General features: G+C 41.1%; 3 protein-coding genes across 3 annotated transcripts; 1 reads left to right on the top strand and 2 right to left on the bottom strand.

Annotated features, from left to right (window-relative positions):
* The first annotated feature begins 35 nt into the window (after positions 1 to 35).
* On the top strand, positions 36 to 8,575 carry ddah2 (DDAH family member 2, ADMA-independent). The gene is made up of 6 exons (XM_084081106.1): positions 36 to 151; positions 2,430 to 3,003; positions 3,121 to 3,309; positions 5,585 to 5,704; positions 6,429 to 6,572; positions 7,469 to 8,575. The coding sequence occupies exons 2-6, from the start codon at positions 2,707 to 2,709 to the stop codon at positions 7,586 to 7,588; spliced, it is 870 nt and encodes a 289-aa protein (XP_083937232.1). The 5' UTR covers positions 36 to 151; positions 2,430 to 2,706; the 3' UTR covers positions 7,589 to 8,575.
* A 122-nt stretch (positions 8,576 to 8,697) lies between these two features.
* rps5 (ribosomal protein S5) lies at positions 8,698 to 14,110 on the bottom strand. The gene is made up of 6 exons (XM_084081114.1): positions 14,056 to 14,110; positions 12,868 to 12,974; positions 12,401 to 12,610; positions 11,129 to 11,257; positions 9,623 to 9,721; positions 8,698 to 8,808 (listed from the first exon to the last, which is right to left on the bottom strand). Coding segments are annotated over exons 1-6 (615 nt in total). The 5' UTR covers positions 14,057 to 14,110; the 3' UTR covers positions 8,698 to 8,739.
* A 1,589-nt stretch (positions 14,111 to 15,699) lies between these two features.
* ppt2b (palmitoyl-protein thioesterase 2b) lies at positions 15,700 to 26,615 on the bottom strand. The gene is made up of 8 exons (XM_084081102.1): positions 26,108 to 26,615; positions 21,701 to 21,854; positions 21,111 to 21,206; positions 19,980 to 20,087; positions 18,988 to 19,071; positions 18,418 to 18,502; positions 18,136 to 18,190; positions 15,700 to 17,309 (listed from the first exon to the last, which is right to left on the bottom strand). The coding sequence occupies exons 1-8, from the start codon at positions 26,291 to 26,293 to the stop codon at positions 17,166 to 17,168; spliced, it is 912 nt and encodes a 303-aa protein (XP_083937228.1). The 5' UTR covers positions 26,294 to 26,615; the 3' UTR covers positions 15,700 to 17,165.
* Between the last annotated feature and the right edge of the window lie 701 nt (positions 26,616 to 27,316).

Raw genomic sequence — 27,316 nt, 5'->3', positions numbered from 1 at the left:
AGGAGGGGAGGAGAGGAGGGAGGGATGGGAGGAGGAGGCAGATGGGGCGCCGGGGTGAACTGGACGGAGCGGAAGAAACAGAGTAACGGGAATTTGGGAATTAAGAATGAACGGCGAGAAGGCGACGCGTTAAGTCTCCGTTATAGCAGAGGTAGGTGAACTATTAATGCAACTTCCACACAGAAAGCCAGCATCAAGTAGTTGGTGAAGAACTGCTGGGACAGACTCTTGGTTTAGTTTGTTCTTCAATGGATTACTATTTCAGATTGATGAGGCTGCTAGACCGTGTTGCCATGTCCGCTTATTATACGCGACTTTGGGCTTGTTTTTCTGTAAAGTCACTTGTAAACATTGGTAGTTGCTTATTTGGGATTCCTTCCTAAATGTTGTTTAAACCAGTGATTCTCAAACATTTTCATGCCGACCCCCCCCCCTCCCCCTCCATCTGAAAATATTGTGTGCCACGGACCCCCCCCCCCCCCATACAAGATTGGTGTTGTTAAAAAATGTCACCTTTTTCCAAGATTGTTTTAAAAAATATATAGCAGATCTACAAGCTAGTTATATAAAATAGCCGATGTGTAAGTAAGACAGTGCTCATGTGGCTCATGTCGATTCGTTCTTTTGGGCTTGTTTTCATAGACCTAGTTGCTTATTTCTCTCGCAGAATCTGGCAACACTGCTAGTAGATGGATTACTATTTCAGTGCGTTTTCTCGTGAATATTTGTTAGAGCACTAAGAGAAATATAATAAATGAAATAGACACATTATAACTCTATGGTGCACACACACATCTTAAGTCTTAATTGTAGACTAATAGGCTATAGCCTACTACATGAAATGTGTTGGCTATAACTGGCTACATATGTCTGTGCCAACTCTCGGTGATGTTACTTCTCAGAGGTTTATGCATATTAATGCACAATATAAAGGCAAAGCTCAACACTTGTTTAGTATCCTAAATGTGAGAAACAGAAAGAGAGAGATCGATCCCATAGCCGAAATGGACTGCATAAGAAAACGCATAGACAAGTGGTCCTGCAGGCAGCCTGTGGAGTAAAGTAACTAAGTACATTTACTCAAGTACTGTACTTAAGTAAAATGTTTTACTTTACTGGAGTATTTCCAATTTTAAGTACTTTTTTACTTCTACTTCACTACATCTCAGAGTCGGAGGCAAATATTGCACTTCTACTCTACTACAATTATTTGAAAACTTTAGTTACTTCAGATTTAGATTATTATCACAAAAAACATACAACGACATTACCCACTTCAGCCCATACATACACTACATTTCGTCCATTTGAAAATAGCAGATCTACAAGCTCACAATGCGTCGACTCGACGCATTGTGGGCTTGTACATCTGCTATTTTCAAAAGATTTGTTATACATTTTGAACTTGTGAACATGACATTGTGCACAATGAGTACTTTCCACTTTTGGTACTTTAAGTACATATTGATACCAATACTTTTGTTCTTTTACTCAAGTACATTTTGAATTCCTGACTTTTACTTCTAACAGAGTATTTCTACACCACAGTATTGATACTTTTACTTAAGTAAAACATGTGCATACTTTTTCCACCACTGCTTGCAGCAGCCTCAGTGCAGTGCAGCCAGCTGTGGTTCAGAAGAAAGATGATAAAGAGGCAATTGTCTCAAACCTGGTCTAAATATGGAAGGTCTCCGCAACACATTGCTTGGTCATTGTAAAAGATAATCTAGCCTTGAACAACGAATGCCTTGTTGGCAACTTCAGCCACTGTTATCTCAGTTATGCTCACTGCCTTTGGGTCAATTTATAGCATTACCATTATTACGTGATTAAAAAGTATAACTCCTTTCCAATACACACCAAACTTGATCAGTTGAAACCAGTTATGTGATTTGGGTCAGAAATGTATACACAAATATTTTATACTACGGATGGGACATCAATATTATCGTGATAATCAAAATATGCTATAAACTCTTAAAATTCCACTTTAACCACTTGCAGCCCAGCATCCATATTCTGGGGAGAACATTAGCCAAAAATAGCAGATCTGTCACAACTCGTTGATGCATTGTGAGCTTGTAGATCTGCTATTTGCCAAAGAGATTTGGTGTGGATGGAAAAAAGCGTTCAAAGTACAGAGCCAACTCAGGTCCAGTGCATGACAGACAATTTCACGCACATTTTTTATCTCAGCAATATGATTATTGTTAGTGTTTTTCATCGCGATAAACGATAACAACGATTATCATCCCATTCCTGCTTTACACACGACATGGGTCGGGGAGATGTGTGCAGTGGAGCTTGAGCTAATTGATGACTAGTTTTGGGTTTTAGCCCAATGAACATTCACAAAACAAAGCTTGCTGTCATTGTATTGTCAACAGCTCTCTCTCTCTCTCTCTCTCATCCTGTGTGATCATCAGAGTGAATCTCCTCCTCCATTTCATGGTGTGCATGGACATGGACAGTTGAAGCAGAAGGCAAACCTACATTTTGAATGGAGAAGAGGAGAAAGGCATACAGACATTCTCCAGTGTAGTTCTCTGCTTGAATGACAAACTCCCCACAGACTTGTCATTTCACCCCAACAGACACTGTCTAAAAGGTGGGAACGTACACATAGCTCTTATTGAGAGTCAAAATAGACTTCTAATTCATACACAACACACACACACACACACACACACACAAAGTGACATAATGGCCAACATATCTCCATATGGGCGTTTCACGCACGCTGTGGTGCGAGGCGTCCCTGAGAGTTTTGGGAAGGCGGACGGCCAAGATAACAAGGAGAAGGAGTCAGTGGAGCTGGCCAAAGCTCAGCGTCAGTTTGGGGTCCTGACTGGAGCCCTGAGACAGAAGGTGGGCCTGCAGCTGATAGAGATCCCACCGGACCAGGACCTCCCCGAGAGCTGGAGGATCGAGGATGTGGCTGTCATCCAGGGAGACACGGCACTCATCACCAGACCTTTCAAACAGCAGAGACGCTCTGAGGTACTGTATGAAACACCATCAGTCAATCACTCGATCGATCGCTCGATTTGTTTGTTTTCTTCGGAAATATCTATATCTCTATCTATCTATCTATCTATCTATCTACCTATCTTCCAGGCGGAGGCTGTGAGAAGGGTGATGTCGGAGCTCAACCTGACTGTGGTTGAGATGGGGGTCGAGGAAGGGGGCTCCGGAGGGGCAACGCTGGAGGGCAGCGACGTTCTGTTCACAGGGAGGGAATTCTTTGTTGGCATCTCCTCACACACCAACCACAGAGGAGCGGAGGTCCTGGCAGATACATTCAGGGTAAGCAGCATGGACAAGATGGGAGAATAAATGATGAAGGATTAATGAATGAACCAGAGAGGAAAAAATAAATACATTCTGACAGACACACCATAACTGAAAAAAGAAAAACATCAGCACCTGGGGAAACGTTTCTCCAAACCCTTTTTAGCTCCAAAGTCATTTTATATCTGCCTCCACGGGTTCTTTAAGGGGTAGTGGGTCCACAGCTAGATGGTTGATAGTATGATTGATAGTTAGAAACCAAATGGGCCCTTACAGGTCTGTGTTGTATAAATGTTTGAATCCCAAATATGTATTTGTATTTATTTATAATTAACGCATGCCATTCAGCATATTACATATCATGCATCTGTTGGAGACTGTGTCCTCTGTTTATTGGGGCTATTTGAGAGACAGATTCTCACCGTAACCCCCTGCTGTGTGTATCTAAGCCCATGGGCTAAGCATTGCTTGTCCTTTATACTCCCTAACATTGTTGAGAGATACAGTTGTATAAACATTCTTTACCTGACCAGCCCAGGCCCTAAGCTTTACTGCAATTTAATGAGATAGGTGTGTGTGTAAAGATTACTATCATGCAAGGATAGCTGTGGGTGGGGGTTCGTTCTGTCATGTCCAGCTATGCTATGGTCCCAGGATCTGAGGCTCACGGCAGGAGGCCTGGCTGTTCTTGGGTGTGGTATGACAAAGGATAAAAGGGGGCCGGGACTGAGAGAGAGGAAGTTCTTTTGGGATGCTCTGAGAGTGTGCAAATGGAACCAAATGGACCCTTTCAGGTCCATTTGGTTCCATTTGTACACTGTGAGTTAAATTAACACTGGATTTTGTGTGGACTGGGATCCCAGAGATAAAAATAATATCACATGGTGGTCCCTGGCCTAATGCATGTAGAACTGGGGGTCCTTGAAATTAAAAAGGTTGAGAATCACTGCTTTAGAGGAAACAGTACCATGGTGACTAGATGTGGCACTCAAGTGCTGTTTGTACCAGTAGCAGTGGTGAGCAGGTGGCGGTTTGGAGAATGAACCTTGTAAACTGTGATAAATGATGCCATTCTATTTGCCAAATGAGGGAGACCACACAGGAACTCCCCTTAGGGGTGACACAGAACGGGCAACGGTATTGATTACCTCAGCCCTGCTAAGTGCATTTAGGACGGTTCCGTTCTCTTTTGTGTGTGTGTGGCATGTGCATGCGTGCGCTCGCGCGTGACACATGTGCAGCTGAGCACAGAACACCTTCTACCTTGTCATGTTGCACAAATGTATGTTTCCCTGTATTTGTGTTGTGTCTTTCTTGTGTGAGTCTTTCTAGCATAAAATCATGTTTGTTCATCATAAATAAGAGGATGAAAGGGTTTGAGACATGGTAGACAGATGTATTGTGGAAATAAATTCAAGGTAGTCTGAATTAATATGAAGAAAAGTAATGTCTGCACAGTGCAAACATAATGCTGTCCCGTGCTTTATTAAACAAACGTTTTGTTTTCATACCTCATTGTTTAATACATAATAATATAATAATACATTGTATTTGTATAGTACTTAGTATAGTACTAGTATAGCACTTTCCTTTCGAAAGGAGTTGTCTTACTGACTTTTTTCATTAATGTGTAATATTTGATGCACTGTTGATGAATTGAATACATTGTGTTATACTTTTAGCCTAAATGTCTCTACATTTCTGTCTAATAAAGTATTCAATCAATCAATCAATAGTATAAAGCACAGGACAGCATTATATACAGTGTGCGGCCCTTTCAACCCATCGGTTGAATCAAGAATTGTAGGCATGTGCATATATACTACTACCTCACTCTTTATTACTATGGCATGTCCACAGAGGACTTCAGTTTAAAAACATGTTGCTCCAACGTGCTTCAGCTTGTAGCCTTGGTTAGGGTCATGCTTATAATGTGAATATGAGATATTAATAAAGACTGTGCCCTGAAACTTTCATTCACTAATGGAGACTAAATGGACCATTTTAAAAGATCAACTTCAACCCAATTATTAAGAGAATGGTCTGTATTCACCGGCGTGAGCTTGTAGCGTAGCTATGTTTGATATTTGTTGTATGACAAATTATATAGGTGGTTAAGAATGTCCCCCTGTTTTTGTTTTTGTTTTACAAACCGAACTCTGTCTACACCAATCTTCTACATATAAATGTGTGTGTGTGTGTGTGTGTGTGTGTGTGTGTGTGTGTGTGTGTGTGTGTGTGTGTGTGTGTGTGTGTGTGTGTGTGTGTGTGTGTATGTGTGTGTGTGCAGGACTTTGCTGTGTCCACTGTCCCAGTGTGTGGTGGAGCTCGACTGAAGAACATCTGTTCCATGGGTGGACCAGACACCATCATTATCAGCAACTCTGAGAAGGCTAGGAAGACGCTACGGGTTAGTGTGTGCATGCGAGTGTGCGTGCACGTGTGTGGGTGTGTGTGTGTGTGTGTGTGTGTGTGTGTGTGTGTGTGCAGCTAGGGTGATAATATTATGTATAAATAAATATTGGGGGCTGTGGTGGCCTAAAGGTTAGAGGAGAGTGCTTGTGTGTGTTGCTGGTTCGACATCCCAGGTCGCCAGGAGAAATCTGGGAGGGGAAGTGAATTAGCAACACTCTCCCCGGCATTGAAGTGCCCTTGAGCAAGGCACTTCATTTCCACTGTGGAGCTGGTCTGTGGCCAACAGTGGGTGAATGTGAAGCAGGATTGAAAGAAAATCATGCTCAGCATCTTTTTGTAGTTTACAACTTTATATTGTATACTGTTTTAATTGCTATCTTAATGTCTTTGTCAGAAAAATAGTAATAATCCACAGACTTTTTTAATAGACATTAGAGAATTAGTTATACATGTATATAGTGTATACATTAGCCCCTTCCCAGGGGGCATTATTCCTGTTACCATTTATCTTCCTGTCTCCTCCAGATGTGCTCTCACATCCCAGGAGTCTCCTTATGTCTCTGGTTCCTTCAGTTTGCTCTAATGAGATCTGCACACTCTCCTGTCTGCTGACTCTTCATGTCATGCTAATAGCATTAGTGCTGCATCTTTAGTAAGGCGTGGTGTGTGTATGTGTATGAGTCATGTATAATAACATTCCGTTGTGTGCGTTTTCTCAGATGATGGAACAGCTGACTGATCACCACTATGACATGCTCACTGTCCCCGAGGACGCAGCAGCAAACTGTGTCTATGTCCAGAGTCCGTCCAAAGTGGACTTCCTTCTTCACCGGCCCGCGGACGAGTGTCCTGACAGCGTAGCTGTAAGTACAACGCTGAGTCATGTCTCCCACCTCCCTGTCAGGAGCCAAACACGTTGCCTGAAGTCCCTCAGGGCTCTATACTAGGTCGGCTAGCTAGTTTCAGTGATCAGAGTTGGTGTAGACACCAACTCTCATCACTGAAAATAGCTGATCTAAAAACTCACAGCATGTTGTGAGCTTGTAGATTAGCTATTTTTGCCACATGTCTGTCATAATTGGGACGCTATGTCAGGAAAACAGATTTAGTGGAAAAAGAGGGGGTAAGGAGTATTTATCAGAGTGGAAAGCGATCAGTTCAATTCACACCAGTAGAGGTTCAATGCATTATTTATGGTGAGGAGCGAATGCTGCTCTCGCCGCTGCAGCAGGAGGCAGACAGAGCAGCAGCAGTGTCAAAGTTGAGAAAGGTTCAACCTTTTCGCTGCCATATTACGCCGAGAGAGCAGCCAACCAGAAGTGTGCTGTGGATCTGAAATAGGCATGAACAGGGCATACTACATACTAAACGGTCAACTATATGGATAACTATAATTACAAAATATTCTAGATGTCAAGATGTGAAATCAATCAAGATTGAGCTGCTGCACAAGCATCGAGTGTCTGTACTGCGAGCTCCTGCCGGCTTGAGCCACCCAGAGCAGTGGAGCTCTCACTGGACCACAACTCATAATGACCAGTTTTCTTGTGAATGTGAACAGTAGAAAGTAATTTGCTCTTCTCTCGTTGTTGGAGTGATGGAGATACATTCTCTAAACCCTCCTCCCTTCTATTTATTGGCCATGGTGTGTTATTTCATACGTCAAGCATGCGCTCTAGTTGCCAGTGATGTGATTATGTGAAACAAGTATGAGGATTAAGTGTCATATTTACACCCACCCTTCTTCCTTCTTCTCCAGGCCTTCCAGAAGCTACAGGACTACTCCCTCCTACCCACTGCCTGCAGCGAAGTCTCCAAGCTGGGAGCCTCTCTATCTTCTCTCTGTCTCCTCATCAATAGAAAGCACACATACTTCTAAAACACCTTAATCCTCAGTTTGTACTCTGCAGTGCTCCCCTCTTTAAACGTACGTTCAGACCTAGGTAGAAAGGACCTTTAAACAGCTTTTGTACAATCTTACTAACACATTCTGTTTAAACCCCATTACAAATCACCTTCCTTTAGGCAAAGTGGCCCTCTGCTATAACAGTAGATACACAAATTCAATATCTGTACAATATGTAGCTACAATGTGAACTAATATTTGACAGTAACTTGTTTATCTGAGGCAGGACGCCATCAGTATGCTTACTTTTGCAAAGTAAGCATTCTGATGGTATGAGCCCCTACTGGTATGATAAGAGCAGTGCATGTATAACAGTGAGATATCATTCAAAGACTTCATAACATTGATTAGTTGGTTAAGTGCAAAACCCAGCTGGTGTAGGAATGAGACACCACTGCACCACTACATTTAAGGCATGGTTTGGGGCTGTTAGATTAAGTATCTGGGTGAGGTGTTCCATGCCTGCACTACCTGGGTTCTAACACTACAAACACATTTCCTGCAACAACCATCAGGAACTTTTCAAGTTCTCTCTGGCACTGCTGGTTTCCCACCCTACCAGGTTCAGTTAATCCCAGATTACAATAGAATTCAATTACCAATAATGTTGGTGAAAGCATTAATTTCCCAGTAGGATGGAAAAGCCAGCAGTACCAGGGGTACTAAGAGCCAGAGTTGGGAAGCACTAGAGCTGAATAAAAGGACGTATGTGTAGATCCTGGTTGAAAGACAGTAGATATTAATTCAGGACAAAGGGCATCCGTGAGGACCACTCTTTCTTTTTTAATTGTACAATGGAAACACTGACACTCGTCTCCTATACGGTACACATAACTACTAAAGTGTAGAAATGCAGATCGTTTTACCTACATTAGACTGTTACAGTTTGGCTTTGGTATGTTTTTGACTTTGTATCAAATGTAGATAACAGTACACCAATAAATCCAAATGAAGCCATAATGTTTGAGGAGTGACTTGCATTGAAAGGTGTAAAATAATTTGTCGATTTTTTCGGAATTATACTATTTAAAAAAGACACAGCATCATGGTTAGCAAAGACAAACAAACTCATGAAACCAATATAGAATTCTGAACTTTATTCCATTTTTTTGAAAGAAAACATTTTAACGGTTGGACTTGGCAACACGCTCCAACTCATCCTTTTTCTTGATGGCGTAGGAGTTGGATGAACCCTGAAGACAGTAAAATATCCACTTTAATACATTTAAATGAACAAAAATATATTCTTACTCAGATTATTATAACATGGCTTATCAGATATATAAATCATATTCAATGAACAACTAAATAAAAGACAAGTAGGGAAGGTCAAATTACAAGGTCATGTGCAGTAGGCCTAACAGAAAATTGCTACTCGTCTCCTTTGCAAAAAATCCTGAAGGGGCGTCAACAAGTGTCATTTGGTAGTGCGGACATCTTTGTGGGGTATAAACAGGTTGACTTAACATTGACACCGACAAGTATGTCTGCAGCTACTATGCCACAACCCACGTGGTGACGACACGTTGGCAAGCACTATGGAAACATTGTGCATATGTACGTAGTGTAAATGAAGTGTATACGATGAAGATAAAAATATTAGCTGATCTACAAGCTTACAACGTGCCACATCGGAATGGAATGTTAGTTAAACAGAAATGTCTCTGAGTTGGTGATTGACTGAACCATGAAAGACTGTCAGCCAATGAATAAACAAAGAGCTTTAATCTGCGAGCACTCTAGCACACCAGGACAACAGGACAATGTCTAGGCGTGACTCTAGCCTCGCTTCGTGTAGGATAATATAGGATAATATTCTGAAAGCTCTACAACAGTTATTTGAGGTATTTCACACCATTTCAGTGATAAAGCAGGGCAATAAGCTGCTAGACACAAGAGGCTTAACCAATTTCAACCTGCCATCCCAGTTTTGGGCATGTCATATTGAAACACTTTCAAAACATTAAAAGAGAAAAGTCAAGTATTCGCTTAGTTATTAAAAGGTACCTTGGCTGCATTGATCAGCTCATCAGCCAGACACTCAGCGATAGTCTTGATGTTCCTGAAAGCAGCTTCTCTCGCTCCCGTGCACAGCAGCCAGATGGCCTGAGAAACACAGGATAACAGCATTAGATACGGAATCAAAGCTATAGAATACATATTAACATGTTATGTAAATAAAATGTCTCTTAGTTGGTGATTGACTGAAACATGAAAGATGGTCAGCCAATGAATAAACAAAGAGCTTTTCTCTGCGAGCACTCTAGCACACCAGGACAACAGGGGACTGTCCAGGTGTGACTCTATAGCCTCGCTTCGTGTAGGAATTACAATGCTGACTGATAGCAGACACTAACCAGCTCTACAACAGTTGCTTTGAGGTAGGAATTGAAAAGAAAGAAAGAAAAAGGGTAGCACATCCCAAATCAATAGTTTGCACTTTTCCACTTTTATTGGCACAACCACAATAAACTTTGGTGTGCGCTTGTGATGTACTACCTTTTAGGGATTTTTTCAATTCCTATTTTTGATATGTATACTGGATTTTGGGTGTAGCACCCCACTGAGAAAACCATTGTTGATCCACAACCTCTTTTTCTTATTTGGTTGCTTTGAGGTATTTTACACTAGTTCAAGGATACATTTTAAAGTTCAGAAAATATTGAAGAAATCTGCATTCTTTTTTTTTAAAGATTTGTTTTTGGCATTTTATTGCTTTATTGGGAGAGAGACGGGGGAAGACACGCAGCAAAGGCCGCCTGGAACGGGACGCGAACCCGCGGCACGCTGCCATCAAGGATCTTCAACCAGGGTGCCTAGACCGCGACGCCACGGCCCAGGCCAGAAATCTGCATTCTTAAGCATATTGAACACCAACTGTAATCCATTCCAGACAGAATATGTTTTGCGGAGCAGTAGGTGTTAATGGAGCAAACGCATGAAAGATGTAAAATGATTTGTTACCAGGAGCTATACCTGAACATTTGGTTGACTGGCAAATTTACCTTAACTAGTAAATATATATATGTGGACTTTGAGCTATGATTCCCCTCTACATCCACCCTGGTGGCCTGTGAAAGATGGTCAACCCTGGTGGATGAAGAGTGGGTGACCCACTGTTTGGTGTAATATAGAGACTAGTGATCTCATGAGGCTCATTTAATTTTAGAAGGATTTCACAGTATTGATGCAAGGGTTCTGGCGCAACTTCACTCGCTAGCATATTGCATGAAAAATGTCATGGTGGATAACTGGAGAAAAGGAATTCCAGCAAGACTTGCAGCAACTTTGACACGTTTCAGCCTATGATTCTTCATGAGGACCTTGATGGAGGCCACATATTTACTAGTTTACAAAGAAAGTGGCTTTCCTACAGTACTACAAGTGTTGCTGAAATTCCTTTCCTCCAAGAGGATCTTCATTGCCACTACACCAAGCGCAATGGTCCTCCTTGTGGTGGTTGCAACTGGATGCAGCGGTTGTGATATTGGACAGAGGCTGTGGGCTAAATACCTGGTTGACTCTACGGAGGGGGGACACATCCACAGCCTGTCTCCTGACTGTTCCGGCACGACCAATACGAGTGGAGTCCTCACGCGGTCCACTGTTGATGATGGCGTTCACCAGCACCTGGAGGGGGTTCTGAGAAGAGTAGGAAATGCATCAGACGGGCACGTCAACCACACCACACAAGCCTTTCTGAATTAGACTGGATGCAGTGTTATCCTTGGTATTTCTATTTATACTAAGGCGAGTGAATTGGCAGTAGAAAGGTAGGGGGAGAGAAACACTGGCTTAATCACTCAACCTGGCATGACTAAATTAGCTGATCTACTAGCTCACAACGTGGCACATCGCAATGAAATATGAACATGTTAGTGAAATGAAAATGTCTCTGAGTTGGTGATTGACTGAACCATGGAAGACGGTCAGCCAATGAATAAACAAAGAGCTTTAATCTGCGAGCACTCTAGCACACCAGGACAACGGGACAATGTCTAGGCGTGACTCTAGCCTCGCTTCGTGTAGGATCATATAGGACAATATTCTGAAACTCAGCTATACAACAGTTACTTTGAGGTATTTTGCACCATTTCAGTGATAAAGCAGGGTAATAAGATGCTAGATACAAGAGGATTAACCAAATTCAACCTGGTAGCCCTGTTTTGGGCATGTCATTCTCGACCTGTGGGTCCCCACATGATTGGGGTGAGGGGGCGGGGATCCCCAGATTACTTTAATGTGACACTTAAGACTTTTAATACTTAAAAAAAACATTACTGCATCAAAATGCATGTAATCAACACTATACAACAAAAACTGGTCAAAAGGACCAATTGTCAAATAATATAAAAAATATCCAAAACTTGTGAAAATAGCTCATCTACAAGCTCACTTTATTTTCACAATATTTATCTGTGGAACAGAGTTAAACTAAATGTAATGCCTGAAGTGCTTGCCAGGGTGTGGGGGGGGGTTAAAATGTGATTATTTTGGGGGTCCCCAGTTCAAATATGATTTTTGAAGGGGTTCCCATATGATTATTTTGGGGGGGTCCCCAGTTCAAATAAAATTATTTTGAGGGGGTCGCAGCCTGTAAAGGTTAGGAACCACTGCACTAACAGAGCAAAGAACTAATTAATCTTGGACAAAGCCATCACAATAATCGGGACAGTAAAAATAAAAATAAATAAATTGACAATTACTCTTCACCTGGGGGACTGCAAAAAGATCCATGACATATCGTAGTTACTTTTTCTTAAATTACCCTCCATCAATACACACCTCTCCTGTCAGCAGGTGGATGATCTCGAAGGCGTGCTTGACGATACGCACGGTCATCAGCTTCTTGCCGTTGTTGCGGCCGTGCATCATCATGGAGTTGGTCAGACGCTCCACGATGGGACACTGGGCCTTACGAAAGCGCTTGGCGGCATAACGGCCACCAGAGTGGGGCAGGTACTTAGCGTACTTCTCTTTGACAGCAATGTAATCCTGGATGGGAATGTCATTATAAAGCACTGTCAATACTTAGTGGAAAAAAAACCTTCACTGATGAACATGGTAAAAGTAGTGTCTCTGAGTTGGTGATTGACTAGGTCATAACAAGACTACAGCCAATGAATAAACAAAGATCTTCAATCTGCGAGCACTTAAGCACACCAGGGCAACAGGAAAATGTCTAGGCGTGACTCTAGCCTCGCTTTTAATCATTATTAATACATTTAGATTAGAAAACAACCCCAAGTTACCTGCAGGGAGATGTCATTGATCTGGACATCATCAGTGCTCCATTTCCCAAAGAGTTTGATTTCTGGGGTCTCAGCCACAGCTGGAGCGGTCTCCCAGTTCTCAGCCACTGCAGGAGAATATCACATACATTTAAAGTTCAAACTCATGTACACAGGCATACACAAAAAAAACATTAAGACGTCCCGTTTACAGCCCAACTCCAAGGCGAGGAGGCAGCTAGTTAGCAACGTTTGAAGTGTGTGTGGCAATGTTACATCCATCTGCCAGAGCAAGACCAAAGGAGACGGCGTTAAATGCAATTTAATAAACTATAAATATAGATAGATTAAACAGGGCTGAATACGTTCACAAAACACCCCAGATATGACTGATGGCAACCTGACTCAATAGTAAGGGCCCAAAGCTCACGTTAAACGGCACTGTTGCCAGATTTTGCGAGAGAATTAAGCAACTCGTTCTATGAAAACAAGCCCAAAAGAAGCGACTATGCTACGGTTATTTTCAAATTGTCAATCTACAAGCAATGCAACGCGTTCTGAGCTTGTAGATCTGCTATTTTCCGCAAAGAAATCTAGTCATTTCGGAATATGTTTGAAACATTTAAACACAAATCAGCCTGGGTCCCTGGCACAAAATGTTATCAGAAGGGGGTCCTGGACTTGATTTTTTTTTAGATCCACTTGTTTTATCATTAGGGAACAAGCAAGTACATTTTAGAAATGGCCAAAAAAAACGCACCTCGCAACTAACATTTACACGCAATTTAACAGAAAAACATGGCAACGCTGTTACACGGCATGTAGACACTCACTCGGCTACCCTTGGCCCAGGTATCATTAACGCGTGCCACACAAACATGTCAAATCATGCCAACTGCACCTTAACCGCATGTCTATACGATTAAAATGACCATGAAAAAGATATTGAGAATATGGAGGCGACATCATTACTTTGAGACTCCATGCTTCTTCCCCCATGCGGCTAGCGACCAGATTAGCCACATGCTAATGCTCGGTGCCGCTGTGTTCGGCAGCCACACATTTTATAGAAATAAAACGACTTTAGGAGCGTTTGGGACGACTTACTCTAATTGACTGTTAACTAACGTTGTGTGTTTCCTCTATGAATGGGAGAATCGTCTTTTTAACGACGTGCGAAGGACTTATATTGTGATTTCTGTCACTTACTTGTGTCTGCCGTTCTGCACCACACTTCTCAGAGACGGAAAAGGGCCTTTCCCAGGCGCCTCGTGGTAATATCCGGTGGGTTGGCTGAGTATTTCCGGTTCGCGGGGCGTTTATGTAATTGTAGTCTTTTTCAACTGACCCACTTTGTGTGTGCGTGTGCGTGTGTGTGTGTCATCTACACTAGAAATTACCCCCGCCCAACTGTTTCATTGCTACTAGTAGTGTTGAAGTCTTGTTTATTGGGGGTTATCGTAGGCGACCGTTACTATCAAAAAAGCCATTTGGGGAATTTGGGCCAATAAATAGATACGAATTCTGTCTTGGAGCTGTAGAACATATTTGAGCCTTATATGTCGTTAACACAGCAGACTATATTGAATTTATCAACATTAATTATTAAAATGTACTTTTTTAATTTAGTATTGGCTACATACTTTGGAGCATGTAAGAATAACTTTAGGCCTCAACAATAATAAACATTAAAATGTAAAAAAAAAAAAAAAGACCCCCCCCATACACACACAAATAACCTTAAATGTAGCAAAGTGGAAGTTTTAATCACAAAATGTATTAATGACAATTAAACATTTACAGACGGCATACTTTGGATACTATAGACATTTTAGAGCACACTCACAATTGCTTTTCTTTCAGTTGCAACACTTGAAACGCAACAGTTGTCCATGTGCATGACTTATTTATAGCCACGGATACAACTGAACAAATATTTCCCTCGATTCCTTCCATATATGCTTCTACAATCAGTTCATTCAAGTGGGCTTAAAGCAAAAAAAACGTCAACAATATTAAAATATACATAGCCTTCACCACACAATACTCAAAATGCAACAGCTTTAAAATGTTTATACTGAATATTAAGCAAACAAATTCACCATCAATACTTTCCCTTCAGGTTAACTTTGTAACCTCTTTGTGCAATGCATACACTGGTGATAAATTGTACTTAATACCTATGCTTATATTTAGTTGCTAGAATATACTTAATGTCAAACCAGTCAGACCAAGTGCAGATGGCTATGGTGAGACTCCAAGTCTATTTACTTGTATTTGTATTCCTATTTTGAATCTTACTCGTATCTCACTACTCTTACCTGTACCACGGTTCATGCTGTTACAAGACCTGAATTTCTTCAGGGGGAACAATAAAAGGTCTATCTATCTCTATCTACTTCCATGTTCTCCTATTTTTCTTATCAAAAACCTGTAGAACAACAAACAGCCACGAACATCCACAATAACACAAGTAGCAATAAATACAAACCATTCCCTTTTTTGAAAAAAGACAGATAAGAAGGTAGATTGAACACCTGAGATATCTAAATGGGATGGAAGGTAAAGTATAACACATGCAGATTTGTAGGACAGGTAAACCAAAAGGGCTGCAAAGTTAATCATGTAACAATTGTATATCACTATTTTAGGTTTTAGATGTATAGAATTTGGCAAAGTTAAAACATTTCATGTCTTTTAGAAAGAATAATTGTTATTCTTATATCTACAAAAATAATAGTTAGCACTGTAGCCATAAGTGTGCACCTGTATAAATAGCGTACAGCACTGCTACTTTGCTATTTTTCTATAACCCATCCCACCCCTCACCCACCCACACACTTTCTAGCACCATTACTAAAGGCAGTGTGTCATAGCACTTCGGTTTGAAGATGACCTCTGAGATGCATGGAGAACATTCTAAATTTAAGGCTTTGTCTACACTTAAAAATGACTGCATGATAAATGAATGATGATACAAATGTGATATTCATAATCAAATCTTAAAACATAAATAGGTTTGGTAGGTTAAAACACAGGGAAATATGATCTCTGTGGTTTAAAAAGGTACAAATCACTCAGTTCTTGGGAGCGGAATCAGGCAGTCCATCTGTCCATGTACACTAAATGTACTGTAGACCAGATGTCAAGGAAAGGTTACTCAGGCACTCTTGTGTTGTATGATACTAGACTGGGATCATTTCGCTTAGCAGGTTGCAGATCAGGTCCAAAGAGAATCAGCGGATCGGAAGTTATTTGTGTAAGTGTGTGTATGTACTAACTGTATGTATGTGTGTGTGTACAAACTACCAGATACCGTTTTGGAGTAGGCAGGCTCTAGAACAAGGAGCTGCCCACTCAACAGTGAATAAAAACCAGGCTCTCCACAGGAGAGCCCGGTGATGCGAGCTTATGTAGAATACTCTGAGGTATGACGGTCACAACACACACATGGATACCCAAGTAAAGATGTATATGTCTGTGGGAAGTACAAGTAAAGGTGTATATGTCTGTGGGAACTTGGAAGTATACACAAGTAAAGGTGTATATTTTGGATGTAGAGAGGTATGATATAGGTTTGTGCAGGCAGTGTTTTACACATGGTGGAAATAAGGGCGAAGCAACCTGCTGAGTAAAGAAAAAAACAAACAAGTTATGTGTGTCTATATATACACAGTAAAACCCTTTGTGTTATTTTAACTCTGAAGGGTGCACACATGTGACCAGATGTAACTGATCAGGTCACATTTATACACTCTTACACTCTGAGATAAATCCAAGTGTCGCTGGGATTGTGTGTGTGTGTGTGTGTGTGTGTGTGTGTGTGTGTGTGTGTGTGTGTGTTCCAACAGCCTGATCGCCAGAGAATTAGTATACATTGCACGGATTTGTGCACGTCATTCCGTGCATAGTCGCCTAGAAACCCCCAAATTCCGTGCATATGTACGGGGAGTCCCACGGTGGGCGTAACCAGTCGCAACCCGGAAAAACCAGGAAGTAGAGCAGTCCCCACAACAAAATGTACGATTCTGTGCCTATCGGTACGTAACTCAAACGCCGCTGAGTAGGCTCAAGGGAATGTCGCAATGTTCAGGACGGCAACTCGCTCGCTTTAGCTCGCTCGGTGGTCCTTCACACGGCGACAATTCCCTTGAGACTGCGCGGCTCCAAAAGGGTTTAGTCACAATGGGGGAGATGCGAGGCGGCTATGCACGGAATTTGTGGTTTTCCAGTAGTCTATGCACGGATTTTGAGAAACGTTGAAAAACGTTCAATGAGAACGTTTCCTCTGGCGATCGGGTTGGTTCCAAAGCTCCATGCTACACCAGCCACTTCTCCATGCATGTGTGGAACACAGTTTCATTGGAGTGCCAATAGATGTGCTCTACTCCAGGTATAGAACACAGGATGAGGTCACCGCGAGCCACCAGGGTCTTCAGACCAAACACGTCACTTAAGTACAACTGGAGTAACAGAGACAGGAGTATAGGAGGCATGTCAGAATGATTTAGTCACGTATAGAGTGTTGTTAAAATGCATTATGCAATACAAACAGGACAACAGAAAAAGTATTGATTATTTTGTGGCGATCTCATTTCAATGAGCTTTAGTAAATAAAGCTCATTGAAGTAAACACACAACCAATCAGGCCTTTCAGATCTTCAGGCAATGGTCTCCTAACTGCACCTAAATTAAAATAAACATCTCTCTCTTGATCTCTCGCTCTTGATTTGAAAAGGGATCTCACAATGTTTGTTCGTATTTTTTACATCTTTTTGGGGATCATTTTTCATTCTCAAATTATAGTTGTTGCCAAATCCCCCGTCCACCAGTGTACTTGATCCCCCAGTGGTGCCTGCCAACCACCACTGTTGGTCTATGTGTGTGGTTATGGAGTCACCAGCCAATTGTTTTTCACCTGACAGTGAGAAGTTTTAAGTGTGTATCCCTCCCAGTTCCCTCCCTGAGGGCACCCTGATCAACCAGTAGATGTCGCTAGTGACAGAGACACAAACCACTGCAGTCTTCCCCTACCTGTGAACACTTGTTATGAGTGCCTGGAGGCACAGTTGTTGGGAATAGAACTCAAGCCTCTGCAGTGGTGAGTGTTTTACCTCTACAACACCCGGTTGCCCCAGGATCTCACAATGTATACTAGCTCACAATGTGTTGGTTTGTGATACGGTGTGAGCTTAAAAAAAATCTGCTATTTGGCAAATGTTGTCCCAGAATAGGGACAGTAGGTTTCATGTGGTTAAAACAGCATTATGAAGAGTTGATTCTACTCACATCTTGGTGTTGCATCTCAACAACTGTCTCGTTGTCGTCGTAAAACCCGAACTGACTGAAATGATAACAGAGAGAGATCATATGAGAAGATTACCTAAAGATGAGGCATCATCCAGAGAGAGCAATGATGCCTCATCATTCTTTTTTTAAACCATTTAAATATTTAGCCTATAATGACATGCCCAAAATAGGTACACAAGGTTGAAAGTGGTTAACCAGGCGAACCAGTTTAACCCAAAATATACAGAAAGATGTAAACTAAACAGGATGGCAGACTCTCACCTTGACTGCCAGGGTGTGATGACGCCATCATCTGGACCTCCAATCAACACCAGCTTGTTGATCTTCAGGAAATTCTTCTTCCACTCTGAATGAAACATCATAACATAAACTTACATACATACATACACCTAAAAACACACCATGTGACTATATGCAAACTCGATACAAACTCTGTTATGGTAGGTCTTAACCACTTGGCGCCACTCTTTAGGGCATGCTCTTTTCGAGAATAAACAAAGGTTTCAATCAACCAATCAATGTTATTATAGGTGAAGATTTTACAAAGAAATTGCAACATTCAAAAAATGTTGTTCCCCCCCAAAATATCAAAAATAGCCTATTTACAAGCTCACAATGTGTTGCGAGCTTGTAGATTAGCTATTCTTGCTGTTTTCACAGCATGGCTCTGCAGGAGGCTAGCCATCTATGAGAGGGTCTGTGTGTCTGTCTGGAGTTAATCATGTTGAAATAGGGCTGAAGTGATTAATATATATGTTAATCATTTATACATTTCCATTATTAATGATTATTCATGTGTTATCTTATTATGTATTAGGAACATCTGCTGACCTGTTGAATTGGGATTAGACCTCTCGCTGTTGAGTAGAGCCAAATAGTCACTGTTGTTCACGTACATGTCCCTGTGGTGTGGGTCTACGGGAGAAAAATAAACATTATAACAAACAAATCAATTCCAATGGCATTCTGGTGTAACAGCAGCCAGATACACATACCATCTACTTAACTGTACTGTACTTATCAGCATCCTGGGCTCATATCGAACTCCTGAACTTTGCATGTCTATTGCTCCTACTGTACCACTGCACAATGGCTAATCAAAACCCAAGAGGTTCCGCTGATAAAATTATCTTGGAAGAAATAACTTTTCTTCATGCATCACTCCTCATCAGGCCTCAGGAGTAAAAACATTTCGCACTCGTGACTGATAATTTACAATTCCTGTGGCATTGGACCTGAACATTGGAATGAAATAGTTGAAAACAGAATAGTGCCTGGAGTCGTCTCTCACAAATCAAAAATCAAGAGGGATTATTTGTCACTCGCTCATACAGGTAAGGTCAATAAAATGTTGTAGACCGTGCTAACACAACAATACAACAACAAGTTGTTGTTCAACATCATAATAATAATAAATGTAGTTATGTATACATAAGATAATATAAATAAGAAATTAAGTTTGGTAATTAAGTACAGGTAAGAAAGCTCTTTACCACATGAACCCTATTCTGGCGTGAACATTCGTCAAAAATAGCAGATCTACAAGCTCAACGTGACATGTTGTGAGCTTGAAGATGGGCTATTTTTGGCAAAGATATATGGTGTACTGTAGAGGGAAAAGGGAGGGCACAGAGGATATAGCCCTGGGTGACCCTAATCAATAGTGGTTAAGGCAGTTATGGTCAAATTGTTTTAGCAGCAATGGCGATTATGCAGAATAAATATGGGGCAGGATAGTTTGAACCCAATTTATCGAATGTGCAGAGGGTATACATAAATTGTAGATTTGTTCAAGTAACATTTTGAATCTCTCCCTGACTCACCATTCCAGTAGTTGCAGATGGAGATCCGTTGACCCACCGAGGTATAACACAGATGGAACAGGTTCGATTTCACAAACTGAGGAAACAGGTACCTCAGATAGTCGGTGTCTGGTGGAGATAAAATAATCAATATCAAGCGATAAAGTTCGGATTGCAACCAAGCAACTGATGTAATTGATGCTTGCATGACTGATGAGCTGCATTTTGAAAAGGATGCACTTTGGCTTTCAATCTTCCCTACATCCTGTCGCAGCACGTGTTTCAAATAAACCTGTTTAGAGTGCTTTATGGTGTCTGAGTACATGTTTATATTTAACAAGAGGATAGGAAAGTAGAGCGGGAAATTTTATATTTTTGTAATTACTAAATAACATGATAAAATACAGTATTTAATGCTGCTGATAACTTGTGAATACATTTTTATTTTGACCAAGCTGTATGGTAGAGCATGTTAATACAATATAACTAACACAACTGCAGTGGTTGTAGTGGGTCTCTCTGCTCTTCTATTGACACATTTAGATCCTGTGGTCAAGTAGGACTACTATTGTTTTTTTTTTAAACAGTGCTCCACTCCCCAATCCCCCTCACTGCTCATGGAACACAAGTAGAAAACAGTTCCCCCTTTATTTAACTACTTCTCCAAAGTGAGTGACACCCACAGCCACAATACTAGAGGGAGTGACAACGATCTGGTACTACCCAAATATAGAACAAACATGGGAAAATTCTCATTCTACTACTCTGCCACCAAAATGTGGAATGCCCCCCTGACACCATCCCTTAAAAAAAAATGAATCACTGGTTTCTTTCAAAACTTGCCTGAAAAAATCAGGACCACAAGGGGAGATAAATGCATCTTCCCATAGAAAGGAGGTGTCATTCACTGCCACCGTTTTTCCTTTTTCTCCTTTGTACACATGTCTTTTGTATTTGTTGATGACATGTATTATTGTGTTATTTTTATAATATGTTGATGAATTGAATACATAGGACCACAATGGAAACAAGTCCCCAGGACTCTTTAGTGTTATCCTTTTAGCCTTATTGTCTACGGTACCCCGTGCTGTTTAAAACTTTGACTAATAAAGTATTCAATCAATCAAAACATGGGTTTGTTGTGGAGCGCACCTCCGTACTGTCCAGCCTGAGGTGAAGAGAGTGAGATGAAGGAGTGAACGTTGTGGTCTGGCAGTGTGGAGAGGATCCCTCTGCAGATCAGCCCACCTGGAAACAACATCAGAAACACCAGAAAATCAAACACGAACTACAGGAAGTCAAACATGAACTACAACATGAACTACAGGAAGTCAAACATGAATTACAGTAAGTCGAACATGAGCTGCACTACTCAGTAAAATCCTGAGGTAATTTAACTCAACTATTTGGTTATATTTGTACACTCTGAAATTTAGACTGAGGATTTTACTGTGTGTCAAAAATGCTGCTTAGATAAGGTCAAATTAGACCCTTAGGATTTATAGATGTATTTATCTAGTCAATAAAATGAGTCTGACACAATGCTGTTCAGATACAGTAGTTTTATAACCTCATGATGACACACCACTGCTTTTTCTCTGTCTTCACTCACTCATGTGCCAATACGAACACACACACACACACACACACACACACACACACACACACACACACACACACACACACACACACACACACACACACACACACACACACACACACACACACACACACACACACACCTTGGGAGTAGCAGATAAAGTGGACCCCGTCTTGTGCATTTTGCATTATAGGGGAGATAGCTGTCTTGAAGCCTTCAACCTGTTTCCATAGCGGCTGCAAACTGGCGCTTCTGTCAAACAAGTCAATAACTGATACGTTGGTTCCAGGATGAGACTGTAAAAGAGAAGGTATGGGGTTTATAAAGACATTAAGAATTAAGGTAATTAAGGTTTAAGGTTTAATTAAGGTCAGCCATATTAAATTCTATAATCATGGAAGGAATGGTTAGGTCAGCTGATTGCTCAGGTGCTTTAGTTGAAGGAACATTATCTGTTGGAATGTTTTGATAATTGATCTACATGCTTTAAAGATTGATTACTCTGACATTAGGTAAGGAAAAAAGCTTCTGAGTGAAAGAATGGTATAAAGAGCATTCAAGGGAAAGAAAAAGTGGGATGTGTCCATTTCATTTTAGGATGGGTTTCAAAATATTCAGTTTTCCTATGGTTTCAAGTTATCTACATATTTGTTGTAAAACAAATCGCGAAAATAACAGCATATGTAAAAAATGGGAACTAGATACAAGCCTAACATGTTGGAGCCGTAAGGTGATGCACGCACATCTAAATATTTCAACGGGTGCTGGATCCGACTAAACAAATAAACAAAGAAAAAGAGTCCGCACACCGTCTTAATGCTCCCGATGATTTATTGAACAAACAGCGGTCTGATACAACGTTTCGGCCAGAGGCCTTCGTCAGGTATACTGAGCAGTGTGAGGAGACTGGCATATAAAGACACAAGGGAGGGCAGGATACACTGATCACTAAGTGTAGGCACCCGGGGACAACACCCCAATTTCAGAGTCTATGACTCACAAGTAACCACATGACCTATGACAATTACATAGAATAGCCATTATTCTTTGGTGGCCATCAGAAAAAAGGAAAACATTTGTAGTAAATATTAGTCTATACCCACACAAAATACCAGTCTACCACTATATATAAACAAAGCTCTCTGTACAATAAACAGAGACCACACAGTCAGATATATATGAACATTAAACATTAAAAAAGGGACAATTAAAATACAAGACTAGTATACATGTTACAGAAAAGGTTTGATGTCGAATTCCTCGTTTAACCCATGAGGCGCCATAGTATTTAGAGTATAAATATGAAACATTTCACGTTGTAGCAGGCGGCGTTCTAAGTTGCCTCCTCTAGGAGGTTGCGACACCTTTTCAATGCCTGTATAACGGAACGTACTAATACTGTGGCCTGCTTGTTTAAAGTGTAGAGCCACAGGATTGCGTTCGTCCCCGCATCTAATGTTAGAGCGGTGTTCGCTGATGCGAGTACGTAGGGGTCTGTTGGTCTTTCCTACATACCCCAAGCCACAGGGACATTTAATAAGATACACCACATTTTTGGTACTACAGGTAATTACACCGCGTATCTTGACGGTTTTACCACTGTGGGGATGTGAATTGTAAATGTTCGTTGGCCGACGAACATTTACAATTCACCATAGAGTTCAGTGACACAAGCATTAGTTTTCTGGATGTACTAGTCATAAAAAATGACAACTCCATACAGACAGACCTGTATCGAAAACCTACTGATAGGAATACTCTACTTCGAGGGGATAGTTTTCACCCCACACATTTAATTCGAAGCCTGCCCATTAGTCAGTTTCATAGGGCACGCAGGGTTTGCAGCACTGACGCTGGCTATAGTGTACAGGCCACTGACTTGACCAACAGATTTAGAGATAGAGGGTATAAACAGGAATGGGTTGATGTCGCTGTTAATCGTTTTAAAGCCATGACGCAAGATGAATGTCTCATACCTAAAATCAGACCTCAAAAGGCAAATTCTCCTTTCTGTGTCCTCAGATACTCACCCATGGGCTTTGATTTTTAAAAAATAATTGCAAAACATTGGCATATAATCAAATCGGACCACAGACTCAATACTGTCTTTAAAGAAGCCCCAGCTGTTGTTTTTAAACGCCCTCCTAATTTGAGGGACCAGTTGGTGAGATCCTATACGCCCGAACTAAAACAAAACACCTTTTTGGATGATATTCCCGATGGGAACTACAGGTGTGGGAGTTGTGCCCAATGTGGCTTCACTTCTAAGTGTAAAACGTATACACATCCCCACAGTGGTAAAACCGTCAAGATACGCGGTCCTGTAGTACCAAAAATGTGGTGTATCTTATTAAATGTCCCTGTGGCTTGGGGTATGTAGGAAAGACCAACAGACCCCTACGTACTCGCATCAGCGAACACCGCTCTAACATTAGATGCGGGGACGAACGCAATCCTGTGGCTCTACACTTTAAACAAGCAGGCCACAGTATTAGTACGTTCCGTTATACAGGCATTGAAAAGGTGTCGCAACCTCCTAGAGGAGGCAACTTAGAACGCCGCCTGCTACAACGTGAAATGTTTCATATTTATACTCTAAATACTATGGCGCCTCATGGGTTAAACGAGGAATTCGACATCAAACCTTTTCTGTAACATCTATACTAGTCTTGTATTTTAATTGTCCCTTTTTTAATGTTTAATGTTCATATATATCTGACTGTGTGGTCTCTGTTTATTGTACAGAGAGCTTTGTTTATATATAGTGGTAGACTGGTATTTTGTGTGGGTATAGACTAATATTTACTACAAATGTTTTCCTTTTTTCTGATGGCCACCAAAGAATAATGGCTATTCTATGTAATTGTCATAGGTCATGTGGTTACTTGTGAGTCATAGACTCTGAAATTGGGGTGTTGTCCCCGGGTGCCTACACTTAGTGATCAGTGTATCCTGCCCTCCCTTGTGTCTTTATATGCCAGTCTCCTCACACTGCTCAGTATACCTGACGAAGGCCTCTGGCCGAAACGTTGTATCAGACCGCTGTTTGTTCAATAAATCATCGGGAGCATTAAGACGGTGTGCGGACTCTTTTTCTTTGTTTAACATGTTGGAGCCCCCATAGAACATTTTACACAATACACCTGCCAAAAACGTCCAACTTCAGTTTATTGTCACATTATTTTGTGCAAACTTCACATGAATTGCAGTAACGCAGTTACATATTAAATAAAGAATAAGACTGAAAGTATGAGTAAAAGTATCAAATATCAAAACAAATATCAATACATATCTGGTGTGAATAGCCTCTTGTGCAAAAGAAAAACATATCAAATAGCAGCAGATATCAAATATGCATGAATTGTATGGGAATGGGATATACAGCAGTCACATCCTACAGGAAGTGAGTGAGTACCAATGTAATGAGAGCAAGACTGAGTACAAACAGGGTTCAGTAGTAAGTAACTGACTACATGTAATATATGGATTATGTAAACAGATTACACACCATAAGTAAATATAATCAGTCCAGATAACAATCAAGAAAATGTTTAATTGTATTATAATTACATTGTCAAGGAAGCTTGATTACATTTTAGATTATGTCTTTAATTGAAATGTTCAAACCCCACCCTAGAGTGCTCAGCAGGACATTCTAGGTACCCTTTCTGAATTTCTCCCCTCTCTGCTAGCTAGAGAGACAAAGGTCTGGTGGTAGGTCACTTGGAGGGGAGGTGTTGATCATCAACAACTCCTGCATGCTCAACGATCACAAACGCCCCCTTTTGAGGGGATTACTGCTCCCCAACCCAACAATGGGTCATTAGATCAAAAATTAAATTACTTCACAAATAATTTGGATTCAATTTCAGCACCTAACTACATTTCAATGTCATCCCAACCCTGAGTAGCTATTTGAGAAATATCAGAACATAATGATGGTCTAATTAAACAGTTAATGTTTATCAAGGTGCTGCAAGTTAGAAAGAGTCTGGAGGATGTTAGTGTAGCAATATTTCAGCCTCAGCACGATTTTTTTGGCGGGGTTAGGTAATTCAAGAAATGGTGTATGAATGGAGAAGATAATGCTCATATATCTGGAGCAGACTGTTCTGTGTTGTGTTTTACTTCTTCGATCTAGCTCCATTAAGTTATAGCAGAGTGAGAGTTTCTTAATGGAGCTATCTTCGATCATGCCATGTGATCATCTTGGTTGTTCTAGCGAAACAAGTGTCAATGAACACTTGACAATAAAGTAGCCGCAAGCAACTTAGATGCTATAGATAGCGTCTAAAGGGTTAACAATAAAGTACCATTTCTAAAACTTAAAATGAGACATTTTGCCATAATTAAAATTATGATTCAAACTAGAAACGAGCAAATCAAATGAATCATAACAAAGTCTAGGTCACAATTTGGCCAAGGCACATCATGTCCTCGAATGATAACGCGAGGACATGCTCATGTTTCGTGCAAACTGCCTCCTCAAAGTGTATTCAAGTACTGATCGACCAACAACATTGTGTAGCAACATGTATGTTTGACTCACGTCGTTGATGAATCGTAGTAAAGCCCCAAATTCTCCCGAGCTGTCGAACAGTCCATGGATGATGATCACCGGCTTGTAGCCAACGACCGCAGCCCACAGACACGCACCGAGCAGCGGCCACAGCAGCCTGGTCGCCCCGCTGATTCTCCTCCTCCGGCTTGAATCTGACGAATATGGACCTTTCATACTAGATCAGTTAAAACTTATATGCTCTTCTAGACAATAAAACTTTTAAAACCGTTTAGTAACCCCCCTGCCAAAAAGAAAAAAATCTGTCTAGAAAAAAATATTAAAATATACTGGTGTTTGAAATTGTTATTCCCATTTGTTTTTTTCCCCAGCAACAATAGCGGTACTGTATATTCATCAAATACTAACTTAAAGTCTCAAGGCTAATATGAGCCCGTCACTTTGTATTTATTGCATTCCCTTTGTGGATCCACGTGTAAATGAATAAATATTGTGTGAAAACAGCAGCTGAGATCTGATCTCTCCACCTCCACAGGTAGGATGTTTACACACTAGGCTTTGTTTACTCCGGATGATCTGAACGAAACGTGCATCCGCAGGTGACGTCATTTCCGGTTTCAATATGGATTCTCCGCGTGACTCCATAGACTAAACCAGTTGTGCATGATTGGCCAATACGCTTGTGCAAGGACGCGCTGTGATTGGCCAGTAGCCACTTTGAGTGACAGTTGGGGCAAACGCTCTCACCAAAACATTATACTATTCTGTCCCTATCGGTACACAACTCGAACGGCGCTGAGTCGACTAGCAGACCATTGGCCGGTCGACGCGGGCACTCGCGCCTGGAGGCGCTCGGGCGCGTCTCCTCGGCCTCAAGGTCTGCTGAGTCGGCGCGCCTCCGTCATGGTCCAAAACTATACTTTATCGGCGAAAAAAAAGAGTCCGCGGTTGTTTGAAAAAGGCACTTCCGCGTTGACCACAGAAGGGGGCGTGTTTATAGCACAACTGGTTTAGACTTTGTAATAAGGGATTCTCGTAGTGGTGGAAGAAGTACTCAGATATACATTAAAAGTAGCAATAATACCACAACATAAAAATACTCTGTTACAAGTAAAAGGCATGTGTTCAAAATGTTACTTGAGTAAAAGTACAAAAGTATTGGCATCAAAATATACTTAAAGTACCAAAAGTAAAAGTACTAAAATGTTTGAAAATAGCAGATCTACAAGCATGATGTGA

This window comes from Gymnoscopelus microlampas (genome assembly GCF_963454915.1).
Source record: "Gymnoscopelus microlampas genome assembly, chromosome: 15".
Lineage (NCBI taxonomy): Eukaryota > Metazoa > Chordata > Actinopteri > Myctophiformes > Myctophidae > Gymnoscopelus > Gymnoscopelus microlampas.
The sequence above is the reverse complement of the archived record's forward strand: the minus strand, read 5'-3'. Positions and strand labels throughout refer to the sequence as shown.